The following is a 24,661-nucleotide window of genomic DNA, read 5'->3' on the forward strand; positions in this document are numbered from 1 at the left end:
TAAACAAAGCAAGATTTGATGGTACACAGTAGACAAAATATCCCTGGTTTCCATAGTTTTTAGGACCTGTAACAAATAGAGGATGCTTGTGTACCGTATATTTTACAACATATTTTTGGGACAGTGTGTTCTTTTATATTATTTAGTGGATATTTTCTATCCAAACATTTCTGTTTAGAACCACACATTTATTGCAGTCACAAACAATTTAGAGATGTATTATTTCCTATATTTGCTGTCTCGTTGATTTGCTTCTGCTAGAGCTTGTCTCTAAATTTGTCTTGTTTTTTATGCACAAGTCAAACTTCCGTGTTAATTGTAATGCAGATTTAACAGAACACTGTCAATCTGGTTTGCTTTAGGACAACTCCTGCCAAGACTTCATTATTTAAATTACTCAGTATTCCAAGCCTATCTAGTCCAAGAGGTCCCTGCTGGCACCTTGAAAGGTGGCGGTGTGCCAAGGTAACTGAAAAGTTACATCTGTTTCATAAAAACTTATTCCATCTTTTCACTCTCCTCAGACAACATCAGGAGAAGACGTTCGAGACTTTACCAAGGTGCTGAAAAACAAGTTTCGCTCCAAGAAGTACTTTGACAAGCATCCCAGACTGGGCTACCTACCAGTTCAGACCGTGCTTGAAGGAGACAACATGGAGACGTAAGTCATCTTCAGATATTTCTTTTTGTAGGTATTTATAATAATACTGTTACTCTTAATTTTACATTTAAGGTCTAATGACTAAAATACTAAATTAGTGGTTATAAAAAAACAGAAGAAATTCTTCCACACCTGTAGTGAGATGTTTCTTTCTTTTTTTATTTCAATTAAAGTTCTCCCTTGCTTTCATCAATTACTGCTATATTCTGTTATAACCCAGGCAGAGCTGCACATTTTTGTCACTTTTTAGCCAAAATGCATAAAAAAATTGAGATTTATTGCCTGATTTTGGTTTCCTGCTCTTAGTAAAGCAGCCGTGTTGCATTTACATGGTGGTAGCCTCAAGTGGGATTGATCTCTATTTAGAATAGAGTATGACCACATTTGTTTTAGTAAATCTAGTTCATGTCATTGCAAAATAGATTTTGGCCAGTAAGTGAATACTGTTCACTTGTTTGCTTGAGTAGCATTATTGGTAACACTATTGGTCTGATATCCATACTTTTGTAGTGGGACGCCTGGTAAAGAAACTTTAAACATGGCGTGTTTCCTATACCATACTGCAAGTTTATTACACACTTTTATTTTTGAGTGACATTACCAGTTTCTAAATGGGAGTCTGGATAACCCCCTGTGAGGTGCAATCAGGCAACCAGGTTTTAGGCAGCTCAAGAAATCCACTGTGTATAAAACAGAAAAGAGAGAGAGAGCATGCTCTAAAAACAATATGTACAAAGCACGTTTCCCTGTCCAAGACAGGTCTCACCTGGATTCAGATGGCTGTCAGTGACATACAGCCTGTGTACACTTCTGTCCCTTTGAAAAGCCAGGGACCAGGTACTCAGGATGGCAGGGCAGTGAATTCCTCCAGGGGACGCAGTCAGCCTTAGGATCCAGGGGGACCATCCAAATGTCCCGTGGGTTGGAAGGAAGCAGTGGTGCTTGCCCCACAGCGATGCTACCAGCTCTCCTATGGTGGAAGACGGGAGAGCGGTGTTCGTGTATCAACTGCCACCATATGCTGTATGCAGGAGAGGTAGTCGCCACACGGTTGCTTGCTAATACCGTGGTGACTGCTGATAATGGGCGAGGAAGCATGAATGGCTAAAAGAGGTGGTTTATTTATTTATTTAATTATCGTATTTATGAAGCGCCAACATATTACGCTGCGTAACATTAGTTTAGGTTACAGACAATATTTAGGGGTGATATACAGCAATAAGACAATACAGGAATACATGCAAACCAGATCAGGCAGCACAGTATGAGTACAAGGTAATACTTAGTCAGTCACTGGATGGGAGCATGGAGATTAGGCAAGTCGAGTGCACTCAGATCCATAGGATGGGTGTACAGTAATGCAGGTAGGAGACATGAGGAGGACCCTGCCCGAAGGCTTACAATCTAGAGGGAGAGGTAGGGGCGACCCATTTCTAAGAGTTACGTCCTCCATTTCATCAGGCCAACCAGTTTAAAGTTGGCTTCTACTGTTGGCTTCAAATTGTGATTACTGGTTATGTCACCATTTTAATATAAATAAAGATTTTTTTTTTAACATGAACCAGACACTGGGTAGCACAAGCGGGTACCTATAGTCTTGTGAGTGACCAGTGGCCTACCTGCCCAACTCTCGTAAAACCACCACCAAATCTGGTGCCAAGACTTGGGTCCCATTTTACCTAACATTATTCTGCTCTGGCATTGCTTAGTGTGTGTGTGTGTGTGTGTGTGTGTGTGTGTGTGTGTGTGTGTGTGTGTGTGTGTGTGTGTGTGTGTGTGTGTGTGTGTGTGTGTTTGTGTGTGGGCATACATTTAAAAAAAATGCGAGTTGAAAAGGGAGCAGGATAGCAGCAATAGAATATCGGCACTGTTACCGATTTCACTACAACATTGATATAGTAAAATATCAGTATTATTTACTGTTATTTTACTATGACCTAACCTCTCCCTACTCTCACACAGAAACCTCCTCTGGTGGCGCTTAACCATTAACCTCCCTTGTTGCCTTGTTGGTGCCTAACCCTTAACCTCCCTTGCTGGTGCCTAACCCTTAGCTCCACCTTAGTCTTGCCTACTAACCCTAATACTAACCCTAATTCCCAGCAGCAACCTCCCTCCCCCCGGTGGTGCCTGACCCTTAATCTCTGCAGCAACAAATAGCGGCTACAAATTGTAGCCACTATATATTGGGCGCCAATTGAATACTGTGCGGGAAATGATTTCTGTACACCATTCAATCAAAGGAACTGCACACAAATATTGGAGCTTGGCTGGTGCAGGAACCCTGTAGCATCACAATCCAACTATCAAAAGAGGGATCTGCTCACAGACTTGTGGGAACAAGTTCAGTTTATTGCTCCATTGCGCACATATATAACACCAAATCATCCAAACCAACGATCGTTTCGGGGCCTGGTCGGTCCCATTTATCAAGGCATAAACAGGCATGCACATGTGAGCATATCCCCCGGAGGGGTGTGCTCACATGTGCATGTAATAGTACATGCACATGGAGGAAACCCCAGGCAAGTCCAAATTACATTTTTATGGCACTGCTCAGGGTCCCTTTAATTATATGGGCCAAAGTGTCATATTTTCATTATTATCCTATGAAAAAATATAATAAAATATTTACAAAAATGTGAGAGCTGTAGTCACTTTTGTGAGATACTGTATATATATGCTTTAGTAATGTGTTTTGAAACTGTTGCCGTGCTTCTTTTGTTGTCAATTGATTCTCTGCTCTCTGCACTCATTATCATATCTCTACTGAAGTGCTGATAATATCTGGGGGTATGGGCTATCAATGATTTATTTTTACTAATATGAACAATAATAGTGTCAATTTTGTGTCTCCAAGTAGAACTAAAATCATTAATCCAAGTAAATTGTGTTATTGATCTGAGCATCAATTTATTTTAATAGCACTCAAATATAAGCAAAATAACATTTCAAACTGACTAACATGCTCTATTAAAATGTGCATAGAACGAGATTGGTTTACTTTTGCAAGTTATAGGTTTGTCTTCGCTCCAACTGTCATAAATCATCTTCAATGTTTTCGGCTTTTGCTAGCAGAAAACATGGACAAAACACTTATTTTTTCCCAGGTAAATGAACCAAACAAGAATGTATCCATTCAGCCAGGGATATATTATTAGCTGTAGTTGCTGGTTTGGAGTCTAGGAGCACAGGGCAGGGGTAGTTTATCCCTAATCTCTTCATTGCCCTGTTCTCATAATTTGTGTCCATCCAACCTGTTAGCACCAGACACTTAAAATTAAACTGAGTGGTGGGGCTAGGGTATTTGGGAGGGTGGAGAGGAAACTCGAATGGCGCTAATGCTTAGCTTACAGATAGGTCCGCGGGCCCACTACAGGCGATTTTGCTGCGCTTGCTAGAGTAATGAATGATTCCACTTACAAATCATTTGCAGTTGCGATTAGCAATCAGGCTACAGCATTTTCAGAGTGATTTTGTTTGATGGAATGTAGGCAAAATCGCATTTTCTTGAAAATCACTGCTAAAATCATGATGCTTGTCAGGCTCTTTATAGCTGCAGTTACATGCAGCCTAAATTGAAACATTTGTTACACCAGAGCCCATATGCAATTTACTTTTTCTTCTTCGTTTTCTCCTAGGTGATATTTTTAAAATTGTCAGTAAAATGCCTTTTCAATCACCAGCAAGCAAGATAATACTCAAAATAACTTTAATAGTACTTTTTCATCTGCTTTTTAACACTTTTTCAGTTGCAAAGTTCTGAAAAGTTATTTTAAATAAACGATTAAAAATGATCTCCCAGGAGAAAACAAAAAGTGAATTGAATATGAACCCAAGTGTATAATCGTTTGACTTGCATTGGTGTTACCCCCAGGGGCGGCTACAGGATTTATGTTATTGAGGGTGCTATGCAGGTGCTGGATCAAGTGCTGGGATAGATGTCGACCTGCAGCACAAAAATGGGCGTGTCCATGCACTGGAAAGTGGTTGTGGTAAAGATGGTTCATGGGCAGGGCAAACTGTACATGAACTTAGCAGCTGTGTAATTCACAGACAGTGGAAATCAACAGCACTAAGTAGCCACCCCTGCCTTCAGTATAGGTAGTCAAATGGCCCATAAGTGTAAGCCTCTTCTTTAGGATTGGTGGCCTCATGAGTCCCCAGTATAGGTAGCAAGCTATAAGTGCCCCAGTATAGGTAGCCAGGTATAGGTGCCTCCAGTATAAGTACCCAGATATAGATGCCCCCATTATAGATATTCAGGTAGATGTGTTCCCATTATAGGTAAAAAGTAAAAAATACCGGGTCTCAACCTGGATTTAAGGCCGAATTGGCCAGTTTATTGCAAATATCACAGTGCAGACCACAACGTTTCAGCCCAAGAGGCCTTTTTCAAGTGCTTCCCATTATAGGTAGCCAGGTCTAGGTGGTGCTAATAAATATTTTGGAGGGGGGGGGGGGTGCTACAGCCATGGGAAAGCTCCCCCCTGGCTCTGCAACTGTGTTACCCAGCGGCAAAAAAAGTGACTTCATGGGAGGGGAGGGGGGGGGATAACTTTCCAACATCTATACCAAATGATAGCAGGCCCCAGTCCAGTGCATGGGAGCAGCTGAAGAAATGATCACCTTCTGCTTCCCATGTAAAATGAGCTTTAATCATCTTGGGATCCCGTATGGCATATTGTATGCCACACGTGCGGCTCTCCTACTCTGATGCAGTGTTGAATGTTCGTTACCAGTTCCCGCAGTCCCGAGCCAATCGGTTGAGCACCCGGCTGCTGAGCCAATCACAGTGATTACAAACATAAGAATGATAACAAGGCTCTTGTTATTAAGGGCCCGGAGCACCGGGGTCCTAAATTAGTTAAGCTATGAGATGTCTTTGGAACATCTCTTTTGTTTATGTTGCCTTAGCAATATGAAATACCTCCCCTAAAAGAAGTGACAGCACTGGTAAAACTATTTAGCAGTGTTTGTGGGAGATGCTGCTCTATACAGGTTCCCTGCACTGTTTGGAAGCTGTTTGTGTGAGGGGGGAAGTATATTTCTGTAGCCATATAAATGCACCATGTATTATAAGTGAGTGTACATTGAAACCCAATTATTGGTGAGTGTTAAAAGAAACCCAAGGTGTGAGACTTATGGAAGCTGCAATATTTACTACTTTTAAACAATACCATACCTGGCAGTTTTGTCTTTCTTTCTAGTCAGTAGGGTTGAAATCACACACCTCAATAAGCATGCAGCTAATCCTGTCAGATTTGTCATAGACCTCTGATCTTCTTGCTTGTTCAGTGTCTATGGTGTAAAGCATTAGAGGTAGGGGATCTACAGGACAGCCAGGTAATGTGCATTGTTTGAAAGGAAATAAATATGTCAGCCTCCATATCCCTCTCACCTCGGGTTCCATTTAAGGATCTCTGTTTTCTTTGCAGCACCTTGTAAACTAGACTGTCAAGGATGCCCGGATTATTGAATGGCTTCTATATTTCAATTACCATTATGATACTTAAGATCATCTCCGTGGATGTGCTTGTTTCCTTCATTGTTCTGTACTGCTGTTATCTCTTGGCACAATCACATTCTTCTGACCTAGCTTCAAGCTCCGCTGAGCCTCACTGCAATTCCTGGCGCACAGAGCACTTATTAATGAGAAGATTTATGACAGCAGTGTTCTTCCACAGAGCTGCCTGAGTATCAGTTACACACACCTGTGCTGCATTACTGCTGCAATCTTTCATCAGCAGCCCTTCAGGAATCTTGCATTGGAGCTTCTGTTCTGTCACAGCCTGTGTCTGCTTCCCAGGGATAAGGGGGGTTTGGGGCTTTGTGGTTTTTTCTTCTGTCGCTCACATGGCATTAAAGTGTTTCTCTCTTGCTCTCCTCCTTATTTCCTTACAGCCCTATTACTCTCATCAGTATGTGGCCTGACCAGTTTGAGTGAGTATATTGTCTATTTTAAGTTACCCCAAACCAATAGCTCATTTCACTTGAGTATATGTTATATTGTTTTTTGAGCTAGTGTATACAGGAGCTTGGTGCACTGTACATTCATTTTCTGTTGCACTTACATTAACCTCCCTGGCGTTCAATCTCTAATGGATTTCTGTGCAAAAAAAGTTGCTCAATTAATTTTAATGACATTTTTTGCCTGTAACTTACTAAATGTGTCAAGCAAGGGTCTAGTATACATTTTGAGTATAATAAAAGTTTTGAACACAAAATGATGTAAAAAAAATAAATGTGATTTAATTTTCCCTTTCTGACAGGCCACAATTTCCCCACTCTTCAGCTTTTTGGCAGAAAACGTGCATTTTTTGCTTGAGTCTTTTGCATTTGCAGGTTCCCAGAGCATGCGCAAATTTGTATACGAACATAAAATGTTATGCTAGAAAAGGAACCCTGCTTTAGAACTTCTGGAAGAGCTTGACTCATCCATGCTGTTTTCAGCTATTTTCCCTGGATGAGTCAGGCTCCTCCATACCGCCAGGGAGGTTGTTAACATGCTGTGCAAAGTTGAGTTGACGCAGCACGTTTGGCTGTAAAAAGCCTCATCTGAAAAAAACTTGATCTTAATGCAAGTGAATAGGCCAAGCCAGTGTAAGTCTCTGATTGCAAGCACTCTTGTATGCTGGCAGGCTACCTCATGGTTCACTTCAGAGGACTATTTCTTTTGTCTCATCTAGTTTTGACCTTGTTCCAATACGCATCACATAAGCACCTGTGTACAAGAGCTCTTACGTAGATTTATTTTACTGTTTTTTAAAACAAATTTCTCTAATTAATTTTCAGTCCGTTGCAATCCCCGGAACTCTTTGACGATGATACACATTCCAGGATAGAGCAATACGCCAGCAGGTACGTAACAGTTTGCAAGCACAGTATGGAGTAGTGCTTGGCAAAAAAACAATAAATGCACATTTTGACACTTACATTCTCAAAACTACTTTATTGTGAATACAATGCCTTCACAGGAAGCGTATCTTTTTATTTGTAGTTATGTTCCCTTTCTGTACAATAGCCTAAATATTTTATTCACTGTAGTAACTGAAAATTACAGCGTCCAGATGCACTGATAAAATGATTTACACACGCTTTTTCCACTTAATGGCTTGTAATGCATTTTGTTGCCGCTCAAAAGAAGGAGATTTGTAACAAGTCATTGATGGCTAGGATGACTGCACAGGCTGATCAGGGTAGCACAAGGTAAAATATTATGTAGCTGAGAGTATAGTGCTAGATACATGTAGATTTCATCTACTTTTTGTCTTCTATTATCTCTATGGCCTCAATTCACTAAGCAGTTTAGGGAATTCACTAATAATTACCTAATGTTTTAGACCTGTTTTTAGACCTGCAGTACCACACATGTGAACCTCATGAGGCCTATTCCTCTATTTGATATCATAACCCTAGGTTTTCAATAAAAATATCCAAACCACCAAAAAGAAAAGGGAAAACCTATTTAAGCCTAAAATAATATGTCCAGGACAATCTGAATCTCAATGGTTCAAATTCATAGTCTTTATTAGCAAACAAACAATACGTTGGTACGTGTCAAACGTTATTGGCACTATCCACCTCAGGAACACAATTTTAGCCAAATCATACTATAATAGTATAGTCTGCAGTTCATAGGGCTGGGTGCCACCAGCTGTGCATGATTGTGCAAACACCCACCACAGATAAAGTGCTACTGTGCATACAAGTATGAATCAAAAAACACTCAAAAATCTATAAAAAATTTCAAATAAAAGTATATATGAGTGCTATGTGCATGCCGGTGCCCACGCCCAACAGCGTGGGCGCACGCATACACACAGCAAGTGAAAATGCAAAGGTACAAAAATGAAAATACATTCAAAACAAACTGTGCTATAAACAAACTATGCTAAATACCCTCCTGTTTTGCACTATGAATAAAGTGCTGAGTGCTATGTAGTACTAAAATCACATTGTGAATAAAGAGGCACCGCTTACCCGAAGAACCATCCAAGAGGGGACCCCAAAGAACGCCTAACGCGGTCGCAGCTTCGGCTGCTTCAGAAGAGACTCAGGTTTTCCCTTTTCTTTTTGGCTGTTTTTAGACCTGGTCTAAAACATTCGGTAATTACGTTGGTGAAGCAGGGGAAATGATGAAAAGATGCAATTCACAAACAAGTAGCTATGACTGACATCCTTCTCCTCTGATGAGCTCTCCTCTGGATATAATTAAACTCTTGCATAATTAATTCAAAACGTTCCATCCTCACGTCTAAACTACCTCACAGAAGTACTTTACAGACAGAAATTAGCTGGTCTAATCTCTGTCAGAAAAGTGGGCGTGATTACTCCTTGTTTGCCTTTGTGAATTGCATCTTTTGATCATTTCCCCTGCTTTACCGACCTTATTACCGAATGCTTTAGACCAGGTCTAAAAACAGGTCTAAAACATTACATCAAAGAACCAGTAGACTAAAAACCATCATTAGACTAGTCTAAGCTGCTTAGTGAATTGAGGCCTTTATAGGTAAGTAATTACCTGTGCAGTCATAGAGGTCACTCACTGAATTAATTGCGTTCAATTCTGATGAACAGCAACATTGCGCATCATCAGCACTGTGCAGCTGTGCTGTTATAAATACATGTTACATGTTTTAAGTTTGGGCTAGCAAAATGATTTAGGATTAAGCTTTGCCCTTGGGATAGCATAGGTAATTGACCTTTTTTCAGTGTTTATGCAGGAGTGCTCCTCAGGCAATGCTGATTTGCTAATCGGCCTCGGGTTTTATCAATGCACTGGACCTTCTGATACACTTTCCTCTGATTGGCCAGCTGCAACTATTGACCAGTAGTGCAACTAGTGGCCAGGTGGGGCACTGCACTTGGCCATGTTTGTTCATCTGTTTTTTTGCCTAATCAGTGCTTATCTGTACATAATGTCTCGCCAGTTAGGGGTTTGTTTAACTCTGAAGAACCCCTGTTAAGGTATAACAGGATTGTACAAGAGATAGAACATACAGGCAAACTCACATACAAGTCAATGTAACAAATGCCAGCCATCTGACTGTGACAGAAGGTCAAAACCGGTTGGGTTGGAGAGTAGGCAAGTTTCCTATTACTTGCAATAGCAATTTGGATGTGCATTGGTTTTCAAATGTGATTTTATTCAAAAAGGGACCGGTTTGCAGGGACTCACAATTTGATTTTTTATTGTTGGATTCAATAAACACTTGCAATTTTATTGTGGCTAGTATCTGATGCCATCTTATTGTCTGTGTGGTGGCAGACACCTGTGTGTCTTTGTGTCTTTGAGCACTTGGTGGCTACTACTACTACTACTTGGTGGCAGTCATAAATTCTGGTTGGATACACCTGTAAAGCGCTGAGGAATTACTGGATTTTGCAAGGTATAAAGTGACAGTGAATAGCCTGGTTAACACAAATGGGTCAGCACCACCGGCATTTCTGCCCGAAACAGCAGTCTGTAATTGCTGCCATTCCATTGAAAGAGCATTAATCATTGTCGGTGGTGCTGACCCATTTGTGTTAATGTCTGAAGTGTACCCCTGGAGGTGCTGGGGTAGGGGTTGAGCACGCCACATTATCCATTGGGTGCTCCTTTGCTGCTATACTATACTTCAGTGAATAACCTGGTGTCAGCCTGGGGAAATGTGACTGGGAGGGGTACTATTCCATTTTTTCCAATTGTAGAAGCCTTAGTAATAACTAGGGACCGTCAATGAGATGCAAATTGTTCCCAGTTGATGCAGGATTATATAAATATCATATTACCATGCACTTCCGGTGCAACGCGACATGACGTGGTTACCGTATTTTCCGCCGTATAAGATGCACTTTTTCTCCCCAAAAAATGGGGAAAAAAAGTCCCTGCGTCCTATACGGCAAAGGCAGGGAATCCCCGACCTCTGAACGCCCGCCGATATGAACCGTCGCCACGTCGGGGATTCCCTGCCTTTGTGTGCCCGCTCCCCTGTGTATATTCTCATTGCACTAATTGCAACAATAGTTCAGGCAGCCGGATCACATACCATATGGCCGCCGGGATCTGTGAGGTGTAGTGTCGTCTCCTGTGCTGCCTCTTCTGCCCCGTGTTCCCGATGTCTCTATCACCGCTCCCCATGTGCATGAGTAAAATATCGGGCACCCGGGCTTCCGTACTGCATGGCCGCAAGATCACAGTCCTGGCTTCTGTGCGCGGCTAGCTCGATTCAAAGGCTCGTTCTGATCGCGTCATCTGCTACCCACTTGGCACCAGGTAATGGGGACACAGGAGGGCACCTATGGGACACTGGAGGGCACCTATGGGACACTGGAGGGCACCTATGGGACACTGGAGGGCACCTGTGGGACACTGGAGGGCACCATTTGGGGAGAACATGTATAAGACAGTCCTGGAATATGGGCGCACCAGGTTTAGTATACATATATTTTTTCCCCGGTTTGTGCCCTCTAAACCTGGGTGCGTCTTATATTCCGGAGCGTCTTAGAAAGTGTGTTAGGCCCCATTGCCTTGGATTGTCATTGTATTACCCTGTGGTAAAACGGTAACACAAGGCACACTCGCAAGGCAAGTGTAAAAGACTAGGGGCTTGATTCACAAAGCGGTGATAACTCAGTTATCACGCCTAAAAGACTTTAGGCGTGATAACCTTTGCACCAGCAAAGTTATCACCGCTTTGTGCTCTAACTCGCGCGAAGTTTCCGCGCGTAGGCGCAAAGTCCCATAGGGCTTAATGGGAGCTTCGCGCGAAGCGGGGGCCGCTGCGCGCGCGCGTGCGCGGTTGCGCGCGCAAAACTTTGCGCGCGGAAAATTCGCGCGAGTTTCTTCTTATCATGCCTAAACTGAGTTTAGGCGTGATAAAGGGCTTTTCACCAGCGTGCTAACTGTTAGCACCACTTTGTGAATCGAGCCCCTGGGCTTTAACAATATATTTATCTTTCAATATCACATTGTAAGTAACAGTGGCATACAGTAATTGCTAGCAACTGCTATCCTACAAATCAAAGCAAAACTTTATTCATGTCTATTAGTTTGCTTTAAACATGTCTTTGCTGCTAAAGTTCCCAATGGAGAAAAAAATAAATGCGCCTCTCCCAAGTTTCCTATTGAGTTTGTACTTTGTGGAAAATATGCAGAGTTGCAGGTCTGACATTAACAAGTTAGGAAATAGACCTTTGATGTAAACACATTTTTTATGTGTCTCTCTGACAGCGTTGTCACCTCCTATCCATTCTGAGTAGGAAAGTGTATAGGATGGGGTAGGGGATGATAATTCTGTTGTGTTTCATAAAGCTGAGTCTCAGCACTTATTTACATATTTATTAAGAGAAGACATGTATTTGTCTTTCATCACTGCAAAACTCTTGAAGAAGTTTACTTCAAAGCATATGCAGTTCCTTGAAACATAATTGGCATCCAGTGCTTCAGAAAACATCCATTCTGGAGGAATAAAATTAAAGGTGCAGCCCTGCTTTGATGCCTGTAAGCAGCCAGCTGTCAAACACTTTTAAGTGATTTTTTGTTTATGCCCCGGTTAATGAAATTTGCATGTGCTGGCCTTGCCAGTTTACTACATGAAATGACATTTTGATACATTTTATTACTAAATAGCAGTAAAATATGGTTATTTTAAATCTATGTATATAAATTATTCACCCTCATTTGAAATTTTGCAGCTTATCATTCATCTCTTAACTTTGCTTATAGGAGTAGTTGCTATACCATCCACATGACCACCATGAGGTTTTAAAGCCTGATGTTGTATGAAGAAAAACATCACATTGCCCTTTTTTCATCTTCAAATACCTGGTCAGGTTCAGGAGAAAGAAAATTAAATAAGATTTTATAAAACTAATTTGATCTGAAAACTGGCAAAATGAAAATTAATCTCTTTGTCACATCTTGCTCCTGGTCTAGATGGCCAAAAAGCATAGAGCGTTGGTCATAACACTTCCAATTTCCCTTCAGTGTATTCATCAGGAACTGTATTCATACTTTCCAGTTAACTCTGGAAGTTTAAATGTACTTACACTAAGGAAAAAGCTTTGCCAGATTATTAGTATAGTGTACTGGTTTAGGGCTCTGCTTCTGGCACAGGAGATCAGAGTTAGAATATCGGCAGTTTCTGTTCAGCAAGACAAAGACATCACCTATTCAGTAAGGAGACCATGGGCAAGACTCCTCAACACTGATACTGTCTACAGGCTGCAGCACTGGTGCTTTGAGTCTGCCAGGAGAAAGGTGTGATATAAATGTTCTTTGTCTTGTCTACTAAGAAATTGTCTGAAGTCCTTTTCTGTCTTCCAGAGCAGCAAGTGTTAAAAAAACTAGTATTGTTCTCTATGCAAATGAGCTTGTTGATCAGCTTGTTGAATTCAGGCCATTTCCAGAAACATAATTAGAAGCCAAAAGAGTGACAAAAGGCTTGGGATAAGGTTTTAGTGCTAAAAAGTTGAAAGGGTCTTTACTTCTTCTTGCTTTTCAGTTCAGCAAAGCATATTTTTACAAGGTTGTTGTATAGAATCAAGTCTTAAAATAAAGTCCTTAAACTGAACATAGAAATATGAGACTCCGTTCTCAGTTATATTTACATTTAGTAAAACACATACAATCAATCATCTCATAAATTTAGTTTCACCTTTGGTTTGCTTTAATGTACTTTGTACAGTACAATAATGTACTTTGGAAGGTTTTAAGCTGACTGTGCTACACAGCTTCTGCTCTGCAGCTGGTATTGTAAAACACTTAAAGCGGTATTAAACTTTGACATAATGTTCAATAAAAATGTGTTTTCCTACTTTTTATATCCCATACAGTTATCATACTTGCTTTTGTGCATAAGTATTATTATTCATTTAGCAATTACAAGTTCCCAAAGTACAGTTTTATTTGCTCTGAAAGCTGCCATTGCATTTTATTCATAACTGGTGTATTTATATTGTAATGTACCCAGTAATGATTTCTGAGCAGTGTATCAGTTCTGGACACATTAGTTTCTGCACAGTCAGGGAATGTTTACATTCCTCTCTGCTACAATTAAGTAAACACAAGATAACTGTATCACCAGTTCAGATGCGGATCTCCCTGCAGGGAGCATTCTATTAAAAAGTAAGTCCTGTGTTTTAACCCTTGGAATGCTGTTCTGCTAAAAGAAATGGTGGTAGTATATTATATGCTGTAAATAATCTTTCAGCACAAAGAAGAAATGCTGGGTTGTATACCACTTTAAGTGTATTTCTAGCAATTTAACTGTACAATGTAAGATACATAAAAGACAGTAAAGTACAGGAAGTAGGATATTAACTAACACTAGTTGACCTAAGCCCGTTTCAAAACGGCTCCAAGTCTTAGTCCCACCGCCGCATTTTAGTGCACATGTGCGGGCACCCGTCTGAAGCACGTGCACCTGCCCGCCACTTGCGCACCGTCCACCCGGCCCTCTGGCCTGTCCTCCTCCAGTCCCAACGGCTGTCCGTGCGCACATGCTCAGTAGCGCCAAAGCACAGACCCAGGGACACACAGACAGGTGTATGCAGGGACACTTGTCCCTTATTACATAGGATTACAGCAGGAAATTTATAGAAAATCATGTATACAAAGCCAGTATAGATCAGGCAGTTTGCTTTTCCCGCTAATGCTTGCGGAATACCTTATTACTTGTTTCTGAGGAACTTCCTGTTGCTGTTCCACTGTGTTGATTGATCTTTCAAACTTGCACTCAGTATGATGTGTAGCATAGTCAATATCATCTGGAGTATATGTGTAAATATAGTACAACTAGTTAAAAGGCCCGCCCATTAAAAAACAGGCTCTAGGCCACAGCCTCTACCACAACCCCCCCCCCCCCCCCCAACATGCACACAGACGCGCCGTGCTTGCCCGTTCCCCACCGATGTCCGAAGTAAAAGCTCACAGGGAGATGTCGCTTGCTTGGCAGTTGGAAAAAGCTGTTATTTCCCACAATGCAATGAGGTTCACAGACAGCAAACTGTCAGGTCTGGAAGCACGGACACAGGGATACAGGAGGGTGCAGAAACACAGGGGTTTTATTATATAGGATATGTGTGAAGTTGGGAATTCAGTTATTAACTGTTGTTTACGATCAGTCTGCATCAGCATTGAGACTGGATCCTATGATTAGATTGTTGATTGGATCAAAAGTGAATATCTAACTGTGTTTAGTAGTGACGTGAGGCTGGACTTTGAGCAAGAATGTTTCACATGCAGTTCTGTTGTAATTACATACAGTGGTGTGAAAAACTATTTGCCCCCTTCCTGATTTCTTATTCTTTTGCATGTTTGTCACACTTAAATGTTTCTGCTCATCAAAAACCGTTAACTATTAGTCAAAGATAACCTAATTGAACACAAAATGCAGTTTTAAATGATGGTTTTTATTATTTAGTGAGAAAAAAAAACTCCAAATCTACATGGCCCTGTGTGAAAAAGTGATTTCCCCCCCTTGTTAAAAAATAACTTAAAGGTGGTTTATTACACCTGAGTTCAATTTCTGTAGTCACCCCCAGGCCTGATTACTGCCACACCTGTTTCAATCAAGAAATTACTTAAATAGGAGCAATCTGACACAGAGAAGAAGACCAAAAGCACCTCAAAAGCTAGACATCATGCCAAGATCCAAAGAAATTCAGGAACAAATGAGAACAAAAGTACTGTAATTGAAATCTATCAGTCTGGTAAAGGTTATAAAGCCATTTCTAAAGCTTTGGGACTCCAGCGAACCACAGTGAGAGCCATTATCCACAAATGGCAAACACATGGAACAGTGATGAACCTTCCCAGGAGTGGCCGGCCGACCAAAATTACCCCAAGAGCACAGAGAAAACTCATCAGAGAGGTCACAAAAGACCCCAGGACAACATCTAAAGAACTGCAGGCCTCACTTGCATCAATTAAGGTCAGTGTTCACGACTCCACCATAAGAAAGAGACTGGGCAAAAACGGCGTGCATGGAAGATATCCAAGGCGCAAACCACTTTTAAGCAAAAAGAACATTAAGGCTCGTCTCAATTTTGCTAAAAAAACATCTCAATGATTGCCAAGACTTTTAGGAAAATACCTTGTGGACCGACGAGACAAAAGTTAAACTTTTTGGAAGGTGCGTGTCCCGTTACATCTGGCGTAGAAGTAACACAGCATTTCAGCAGAAGAACATCATACCAACAGTAAAATATGGTGGTGGTAGTGTGATGGTCTGGGGTTGTCTTGCTGCTTCAGGACCTGGAAGGCATGCTGTGATAGATGGAACCATGAATTCTACTGTCTGCCAAAAAATCCTGAAGGAGAATGTCTGGCCATCTGTTCGTCAACTCAAGCTGAAGTGACCTTGGGTGCTACAGCAGGACAATGACTCAAAACACACCAGCAAATTCACCTCTGAATGGCTGAAGAAAAACAAAATGAAGACTTTGGAGAGGCCTAGTCAAAGTCCTGACCTGAATCCTATTGAGATGTTGTGGCATGACCTTAAAAAGGCGGTTCATGCTAGAAAACCCTCAAATATAGCTGAATTACAACAATTCTGCAAAGATGAGTGGGCCAAAATTCCTCCAGAGCGCTGTAAAAGACTCGTTGCAAGTTATCGCAAATGCTTGATTGCAGTTATTGCTGCTAAGGGTGGCCCAACCAGTTATTAGGTTCAGGGGGCAATTTCTTTTTCACACAGGGCCATGTAGGTTTTGAGGTTTTTTTCTCACTAACTAATAAAAAACATCATTTAAAACTGCATTTTGTGTTCAATTATGTTATCTTTGACTAATAGTTAACGGTTTTTGATGAGCAGAAACATTTAAGTGTGACAAACATGCAAAAGAATAAGAAATCAGGAAGGGGGCAAATAGTTTTTCACACCACTGTATGTCTCTAGATGTTAGATGACTTCTGCCTGATCTAGATATTATCAGCTGCATAAAAGTCTAGGGAGTTGGCACATCAAACATTTATGACAATTTTCAGAGTGTAAGAAGGGATTAGGCAGGTTTGAAAACCATTTGCTGTTTCCAAGCATTTCCTCTCTATAGCTTGCTGAAGCTGATGATTTATATTTAAAGGATACCCGGACTGACATGTGACATGATGAGATAGACATGTGTATGTACAGTGCCTAGCACACAAATAACTATGCTGTGTTCCTTTTTTTCTTTCTCTGCCTGAAAGAGTTAAATATCAGGTATGTAAGTGGCTGACTCCATCCTGACTCAGACAGGAAGTGACTACAGTGTGACCCTCACTGATAAGAAATTCCCCCTTTTACCTCTTTCTTGCTCTCAGAAGCCATTTTCTGCTAGGAAAGTGTTTTATAGTTGGAATTTCTTATCAGTAAGGGTCACACTGTAGTCACTTCCTGTCTGAGTCAGGACTGAGTCAGCCACTTACATACCTGATATTTAACTCTTTCAGGCAGAGAAAGAAAAAAAAGGACCACAGCATAGTTATTTGTGTGCTAGGCACTGTACATACACATGTCTATCTCATCATGTCACACGTCAGTTCGGGTATCCTTTAAGTGTCATTCAGTTGGCAGAAGTTTCAGGAGGCAGTGTGATCATGCCTAGAAGTCCAACCTAACCTCTTGTGGCTAGGCCTGGGTTAGTCTTTTCTAAATACCCTCCAATGCAACTTCTCTTCAGTTGTTTGGATATATTTTCATAAAAATAGTTCTATTATCAGTTTGTACTATGTACTGTATTGTTTTTTTGCTTATTATGGTGTATTTTTGGATACTATGGTCACCTTTGAGTGTAGGTCAAGTAGGAAACTTTGCTTTTTAATATAATTTTTTCCATTAGCGGTAATATAGTGGCAATACATAAGTGCATAAAAAATGAACAAGGAGAGTTACAAGATATCTAGGTAGTTCTGTGGTGCTATGCTTATGATATGTATTCACATGTTTACAACAGTAGTTTCATCAATATGATATCATTAATATTGCTTGCTTTCTATTTTTTGTTTTTTGCTAGGCTGGCACAAATGGAAAGAACAAATGGATCTCTGTTCACTGACAGCAGCTCTGCCACTGAAAGCATGTAAGTAATGTCTACATGACCAAAAATTGGCTAAAACTTTATCTATAGAAACTAGCCCTAACGAGTATATGTCTAGTTATATTTGTAGGTAAGCTATAGCTAGTCAGTGCTAGATAGATATATGAAATCTATTTTATTCAATAAAAATGGGTTACACAATAAAATACGGTTGTGCATACAATATTATGTCACAGTAATAAATCTTTATGAATCCGCATTCACGCTAGCACGGGCCAATCACACCCACTTTCCTACTGCAGTAGGTACAAATTTAAAAATGTAAAATATATGGTAAAAATAAAAAACATGAAAAAACTAGTAGATGTGCAAATTTCTGCAATTGCAAATATGCATATGTTAGGTAACATATGCATATTTGCAATTGCAGAAATTTGCACATCTACTAGTTTTTTCATGTTTTTTATTTTTACCTACTGCAGTAGGAAAGTGGGTGTGATTGGCGCGTGCTAGTGTGAATGAGGATTCATACAGATTCATTACTTTGACGTAATATTGTATGCACTATTTTAGTGTGTAAACCATTTTTATTGAATAAAATAGATTTCATATATCTCTCTAGCGCTGACCAGATATTATTACCAATGGCCTTAAATTGCTAGGGGCCTTGGGAAAACCCCAATCTAGGCTCAGCTGCTGACATACCAATAGGCGGAAAACTGTGTTTGATTTTTGCTAAGCTATAACTAGCAATTGATCTGGCTACCTCTGGTAACCACAGATAAGTAAATTGTAATGTTGAGATTGACACATAATTTGTCATTATGTTTAAAAACGACGTTAATTAATATAAAAAGAACAGATTGGTCTTTTGGAATCCAGGTGTTACTGTAAAATCCAAGCTGTGCCTGTCACTTAATGTAATATTCTCCACCACTGCTATAGGCCATACGTTTAATTGCCCTGGGGACATGGTGAGTGAGTGGAGCCTGTTTATTCGGCCAACAAGGCTTGGACCTGCAGCAGTGATAGGGGACATGCAATTAGTGACAGTTGCAGAAAACAGGTGGCAGAAGCAGACATAACTTTATATGATTGGCTCAAAATACAATTTTTTATTTTAATATTCAAGTTCACTCTTAGGTTTTATCTACGGTGTACATCAGCAGTTGCATGTGTTGGGCAGCAGGTGTGTAAAGAAATAAATTGCAAGGCCACTGTTCATATATTTAGCATTTATAATAGAGTCCCGCATGTTTAGGAAGCCAATGCTGCAGTACTTCTCATTGAGTTTAGTAAACGGCTTTTAACAAAAATCTTGTTGTGCTTCCCAAGCTGTGTGACAATATTGTAATGTTTGCCTTTCATTTATAAAGGGTCAAGAACTAGTAGTAACAGACACAGGTCTAAAGTAAATAGACCTGTAGATGAGTCTGTGATAACTTGCAGAGTACAGTACTGTATTCCCCTTTAAACAGGAAAGTGTTTGCAGGTTCTCCCTAACATGCCCAAAGTGAGACTCATAATGTGAGACTTGTTTATAACTATTCATTTTACTCAGAAAGGTAATCCAGCTTGCATACTTTTAGGGAAAGAGAACATGGGGTAGTTTCAACTGGACACGTTTTTGTGTATAGAAGATGTTCCATATAACAAGGAATGTGTTAAATTCAAATGAAGTGACAGAAGAGATATCTGGATTCTTAAATGTGCAGATAAATCTCTTGGTTCAAGGCAGACAATACACAACTTCAACTATAACATCAACATAACGAGCATAAATTTGCCAGACTCTTTAGCCCCATACATACGTACTAGACTGTCAACCGGAAGAGATCAGGGCCCATATGCAATTACATTTTTTACCTGCTATCTCCTAGGAGATCATTTTCATCTTCTCTTTAAATAACTTTTCAGCATTTTACAATTGAAAAAGTACCCAAATGTTGGTGAAAAAGTACTATCAAGATTATTCTGAGTATTTTCTTGCTTGCTAGTGGTTTAAATGCATTTTATGACAAGGTGTAAAAAGATCACCTAGGTGAAAAGTCAGGAGAAAAAGGGAATTGCATATGGGCTCAGGACATAGTCTCCTTGGTGACAATTCCAGGCAGAATCTGTACAGACTTGTAACCAGCCTGTAGGCTAGCAGCAAGTTCTGTTAAGATGAAAGGGGTCAGAGGGAGGATGCATGGTACACAACAGAGTGGCTTCCAGTGGACAGGGTGAATGGAGAGAACAGTATGCTCAGGGGTCGGTCGAGCCTCAGAAATCAAGTATGCTGGATCTTAAGTTAACAACAGATAGATCCTGTATGCAGGATACACACGTGATTGTTGTTTCTATGTCTTTATTGTGTGTGTCTTTATTGACAGCCTTGGCTGAGTTTAACCTAACGTTTGAATGCAGCTTTTGTTGACTTAGAGTATTTGCTCATGTAAGAGTCTCGGTATGTAATGCTTTACCCTTTTTGAATGGAAGATTTTTCTAGTACCAAAATCTCTAGTACATGAAAAAGTATTAGTTTGAAATTACCTTTATTGGTTTGGATATACATGGGTAAATAAGAAAAGCCACAGGCAGTGTATGTTCACAGTTTAATCTGTAAGGAATTTATGAAGGAAATACATATTTTTTAAGGTATATGGGGGTTTCCTGCTTTTATGTGTAAATCTGAATGCTTGGAAAAAATGTCTACCCTAGAGTAATACTTGAAATGTTACACTGTATTACATAATATGTACCATTAGCAAAACTCTTTGAGCTTGATGCCACTTGGAATTTGAAACCCACAGGCCTATCCTGCCCAACTGAGCATCACAATTGTAGTATATATCGACACAAACTGCAATGGATCAGTTTTTGGCAAGTGATAAAAATATTTGGTACCAGTTTTTACCTTGAATTATATCAGATGTAAGTATACATATTTATTACTGATTCTTTTTTTGACATTTGCAGAGATGATGAACACGCTCTTATTCAGCAGTACTGCCATACTTTGGGAGGAGAATCACCCTTAGGTCAACCACAAAGTCCTGCTCAGATCCTGAAGTCAGTAGAACGAGAAGAACGAGGAGAGTTAGAGCGGATCATAGCAGATCTGGAGGAGGAACAGAGGTAACGGGAATTACTTACTACCAATATTTCCCACTCATTACATACTGCCATATACAAGTGTATCTTCAGATCCAGAAATTACAACACTGCAGGCACGCTGTAGTATCATAGTGATTTCAAGCTACATCTGGAAGGCCACTAGCTTGAATGTACTGACTTCATACTCAACCATTACCAGGGCATGGCTTTCTTGTGGCTATGTGAGTTTCCTGGTTTCAGAGATCTCTCATAAGCTCACTGACGGCGGTGTTTTGCAACCATGTCTAACATGACAGCTATTGCACATTTCAACAGATGTTCTATTACATTATTGATCTTTTTCTATAGCCATTAAAATTATAAGCATGTTGCGAGTTATAACAAGCATTACAACATGTATAGACTCATCCCACTGTTGTGCTGTTTAGCAAGCAAATAGGTTGTTTATAGGTTAAAATTACATAATCAAGTTTAAAATAACATTTATTTTGCCTGTGTCTCCTCCCTCTGGTACCAATGCCATGGGGGGTTGCCAGGCTGAAGGACTGCTCTAGCCTTGCCCTTTCCCGTGTGACATTGCACCTGGACTGTCCCCACATGACTAGACTGAGAGAGAGTTTGGGGTGCAAGTGCCCTTAGCGTTACAACATGCTTTAAGTAATGATGTGATTGCATGCGTGCATATATTGCAGTGGATAAACTGAGAATTAGAGGGGCTTTGGAGAGCCACTGTAGACTGGAGAGCTGTGGTCAGGGCAGTCTACACGAATTGTTGTTCTCAGTGTTGAAGGTACAGTGCTGAGGGGAAGGCCTATAGGTGTCTGTGTGTTTTGTGTCTTCTCCTCACCATCACTGTTCGAGAAAGCTGAGAACACCATTAGAGCAAACCAGAACTAAACTTCCTTCTCTCTGTCTCATATTTGCCATGTCCTACATATCTACATAACTTTGCTTTACTAAGCCGCATTGCCATCTAACCTTGCTTTTCAGAGCTGCACAATGTGTTGTCTCACTTTCATAAGGGCTATCATCTTGCTTTCTCCAAACTCTTAAAATTGAATTACCTGTGTAATTCACACATTTTCTGAGCATCTCTGATATAGCACTGTTTACATTAGAAGGCGACAGGAGGTTAATTCAGGAGGTTAATGCAGACACCTGACTACCATCATGACTGCATAATAATAGGCAAGGTAGGAGGTGGTATTATTGGATGGATGTGACTACTAAAAGCCAAAGTAGAAATACAGTATGTACAATCCTGCTTCAGAAGTGAATACAGTACACTTTCAATTAGTTAACCAGAAAAGATGTGCAAAGCTATTTTTACAGTATGTTATACAATAATAAAGGTGTTCTAAATTAAGTTTGTCTTTATTTGTCTTCATTTGTTTTTAATTACATTTAATTTTAACATTCATACAGAGTTTATGGTGTGGATATAGTATAAGGTATAGTACATTAGTAGTTAGGCCTATTTTTAATAGTAGCTCTTAAGCAATCAGAAACCACATTTATGTGGCATTTAACAATCCCTGTAGGTGCTGGATGACAGAGACCCTACTTTTGTATTATTTTTGTTGAAATATTTATTTGGCCACTAGATGTTCCCACATAGTCTCCTGTCTGATTAGAGCGCAGTTCCAGCCGCGTTCCAGCCAGCAGAAGTGACAGGTTTGCTCATTTTCTTACAATTGAATGATCACTGTTGCTCATTACAACAGTGATCATTTATACATTAGACACTTAGATTGGCTTTGGGAACATATGTTCCCATTCACCAATCTGTGCACTGCGGTTTGACACTGCGGGTGCGTGCTACTCGTAAACAGAAAGGTATATGCACCTATGTATGTCCCTGGAAGCTCAAGTCAAGTGCAGTTTTCAGGGATGTAGGGCAAGCGGTTTTTAAAATACTGACATAAGTTGACTGCAAGTTTCTGATAGGCAAAATAGACAATGTAAGGGCACTCATTTTTACTTTGTAGCTTTTCTAATCTCTAGCGCGTTTTATTAGACATTATTATAAAAACAAAAAGTGCGTCGCTGTTGAGGTTCACTCATTGAGGAATGAAATTTGAGGCTCACTGCCTCATGACATCCACTAACACTTTTATCTACTCCCCTAGTGTCTTCACCCCACTACCCTCTAGATTGCAAGCTCGCAATGGCAGGGACCATCTCAGCACTATGGAAGTTGTTGGCGCTATATAAATGAATAAATAATAATAATGCTTCCTTGTATCACTTCTGAGTAACCAGTGGAACCCACAAGTTCTCTTGGAGAATTGGTGCCTATTTATAATAAGGATTACCATTTTTTTCATGTTAAAAATATTCACGATGGTTGTCCTTCAAATGTGTGTTTAATTACACTTGATCTTTAGTCAAAAAAGCTATCAATATAGATTGTGTTATTTTTTTAAACAATGACATGGTTTTGCAGGAATTTGAACATTGAATATGAACAGCTAAAAGCACAGCACTTAAGAAGAGGACTGACTCCTCCATCTTCTCCTCCTGACTCTGTGGCATCCCTACAGCACACATCCGAAGATGCAGAACTCATTGCTGAAGCAAAACTGCTCAGACAACACAAAGGCCGACTGGAGGCCAGGATGCAGATACTGGAGGACCATAACAAGCAGCTGGAATCCCAACTTCACCGACTACGCCAGTTATTAGAACAGGTATCATAGCGCACCCAAACTATTTTTACTGTATCATGTCACTGTGAACATTTCTCATAAAACTATGATATGCGCAGATCCAAATTACATATCAGTAATGACACAAACATAAACCTAAACCAAAAATAAAGAAGTGCTACTCCTGCAGCAGTGGTTAAATCAGCTGTATGCTTTTGCTGTATTACATTAGGAGGCTAAGCCATGTGAACAAGATGACCCCAAATCATACATATGCCATGTAATCAGTATTGTTCCAACTGCTTCTATTCATAAAGACACAACACAGCCATGAATGTCTATTTGTACACATTTAAAAGGAGATTATGAAAACAGAGGGGAAAAAACAGGAGCTGCTTTTTATAAAGTCATCTTTAACTACTTTGGCCTCCTGGACGTACTAGCTACGCCCAGGAGGCCATGTGCGCTGCCGCGCGCCCCCGCGGCCGATCGCGCGCATGCACGCGCACTCCCGGCCCGCGGTTCGCTAGCCAGGCAATCAGTGAATCGGGCTATGGTGCCCGATCACTGATTGCTCTCCCCCCGAGAAAAACCGTCAGCTTTGCAAGGAAGCTGAGGTTTTTCTGTTCCTATTTCCCCCGACGTCACTCTAAGCGCCCGTGTTATGCTTAGAGTGACGTCATTATAAATAAACTCATGGCTGCCATATTGTGGCCAAAAAGCTAACTGCATGAAAATGCAAAAAAAAAAAATAAAAAATAGACAAATATGTACAAAAAAAAATTGATTTGCATCCCACCCTCCCAAAAATACCCACATAAAATGTTTAATAATAAAAAAAAAAATTTACAATTAAAAAAAAAACAAAAACCACATAAATATTTACCTAAGGGTCTAAACTTTTTAAATATCTATGTAAACATGAAATATTTCTATTTTTTTTTTAATTATAAGCTTGTAAATAGTGATGGATGCAAAACGGAAAAAAAGGCACTTTTATTTCCAAGTAAAATATTGTCGCCATACATTGTGATAGGGACATAAGTTAAACGGTGTAATAACCGGGAGAAATGGGCACATACAATACGTGACTTTTAATTGAGGAGGCATGTATTATTTTAAAACTATAATGGCCGAAAACTGAGAAATAATGCATTTTTTTCCGTTTTTTCCCTATTCTTCCTGTTAAAATGCATTTACAGTAAAGTGGCTCCTAGCAAAATGTACCCACCAAAGAAAGCCT

General features: G+C 40.2%; 1 protein-coding gene across 13 annotated transcripts in view; it reads left to right on the forward strand.

Moving 5' to 3' along the window:
* Positions 1 to 24,661, forward strand: part of UTRN (utrophin) — an 863,547-nt gene that overhangs the window by 814,577 nt on the left and 24,309 nt on the right. For 11 of the 13 annotated variants that reach the window (XM_068232090.1, XM_068232089.1, XM_068232093.1 and 8 more), the window contains 6 exons: positions 525 to 661; positions 6,566 to 6,604; positions 7,457 to 7,522; positions 17,648 to 17,713; positions 20,633 to 20,791; positions 23,217 to 23,460. In XM_068232090.1, coding sequence (XP_068088191.1) covers positions 525 to 661; positions 6,566 to 6,604; positions 7,457 to 7,522; positions 17,648 to 17,713; positions 20,633 to 20,791; positions 23,217 to 23,460 — 711 coding nt within the window. The remainder of the gene's footprint in view (positions 1 to 524; positions 662 to 6,565; positions 6,605 to 7,456; positions 7,523 to 17,647; positions 17,714 to 20,632; positions 20,792 to 23,216; positions 23,461 to 24,661) is intronic. The other 2 variants (XM_068232092.1, XM_068232094.1) reach the window with 1 other exon arrangement.

This window comes from Hyperolius riggenbachi, chromosome 4 (genome assembly GCF_040937935.1).
Source record: "Hyperolius riggenbachi isolate aHypRig1 chromosome 4, aHypRig1.pri, whole genome shotgun sequence".
Lineage (NCBI taxonomy): Eukaryota > Metazoa > Chordata > Amphibia > Anura > Hyperoliidae > Hyperolius > Hyperolius riggenbachi.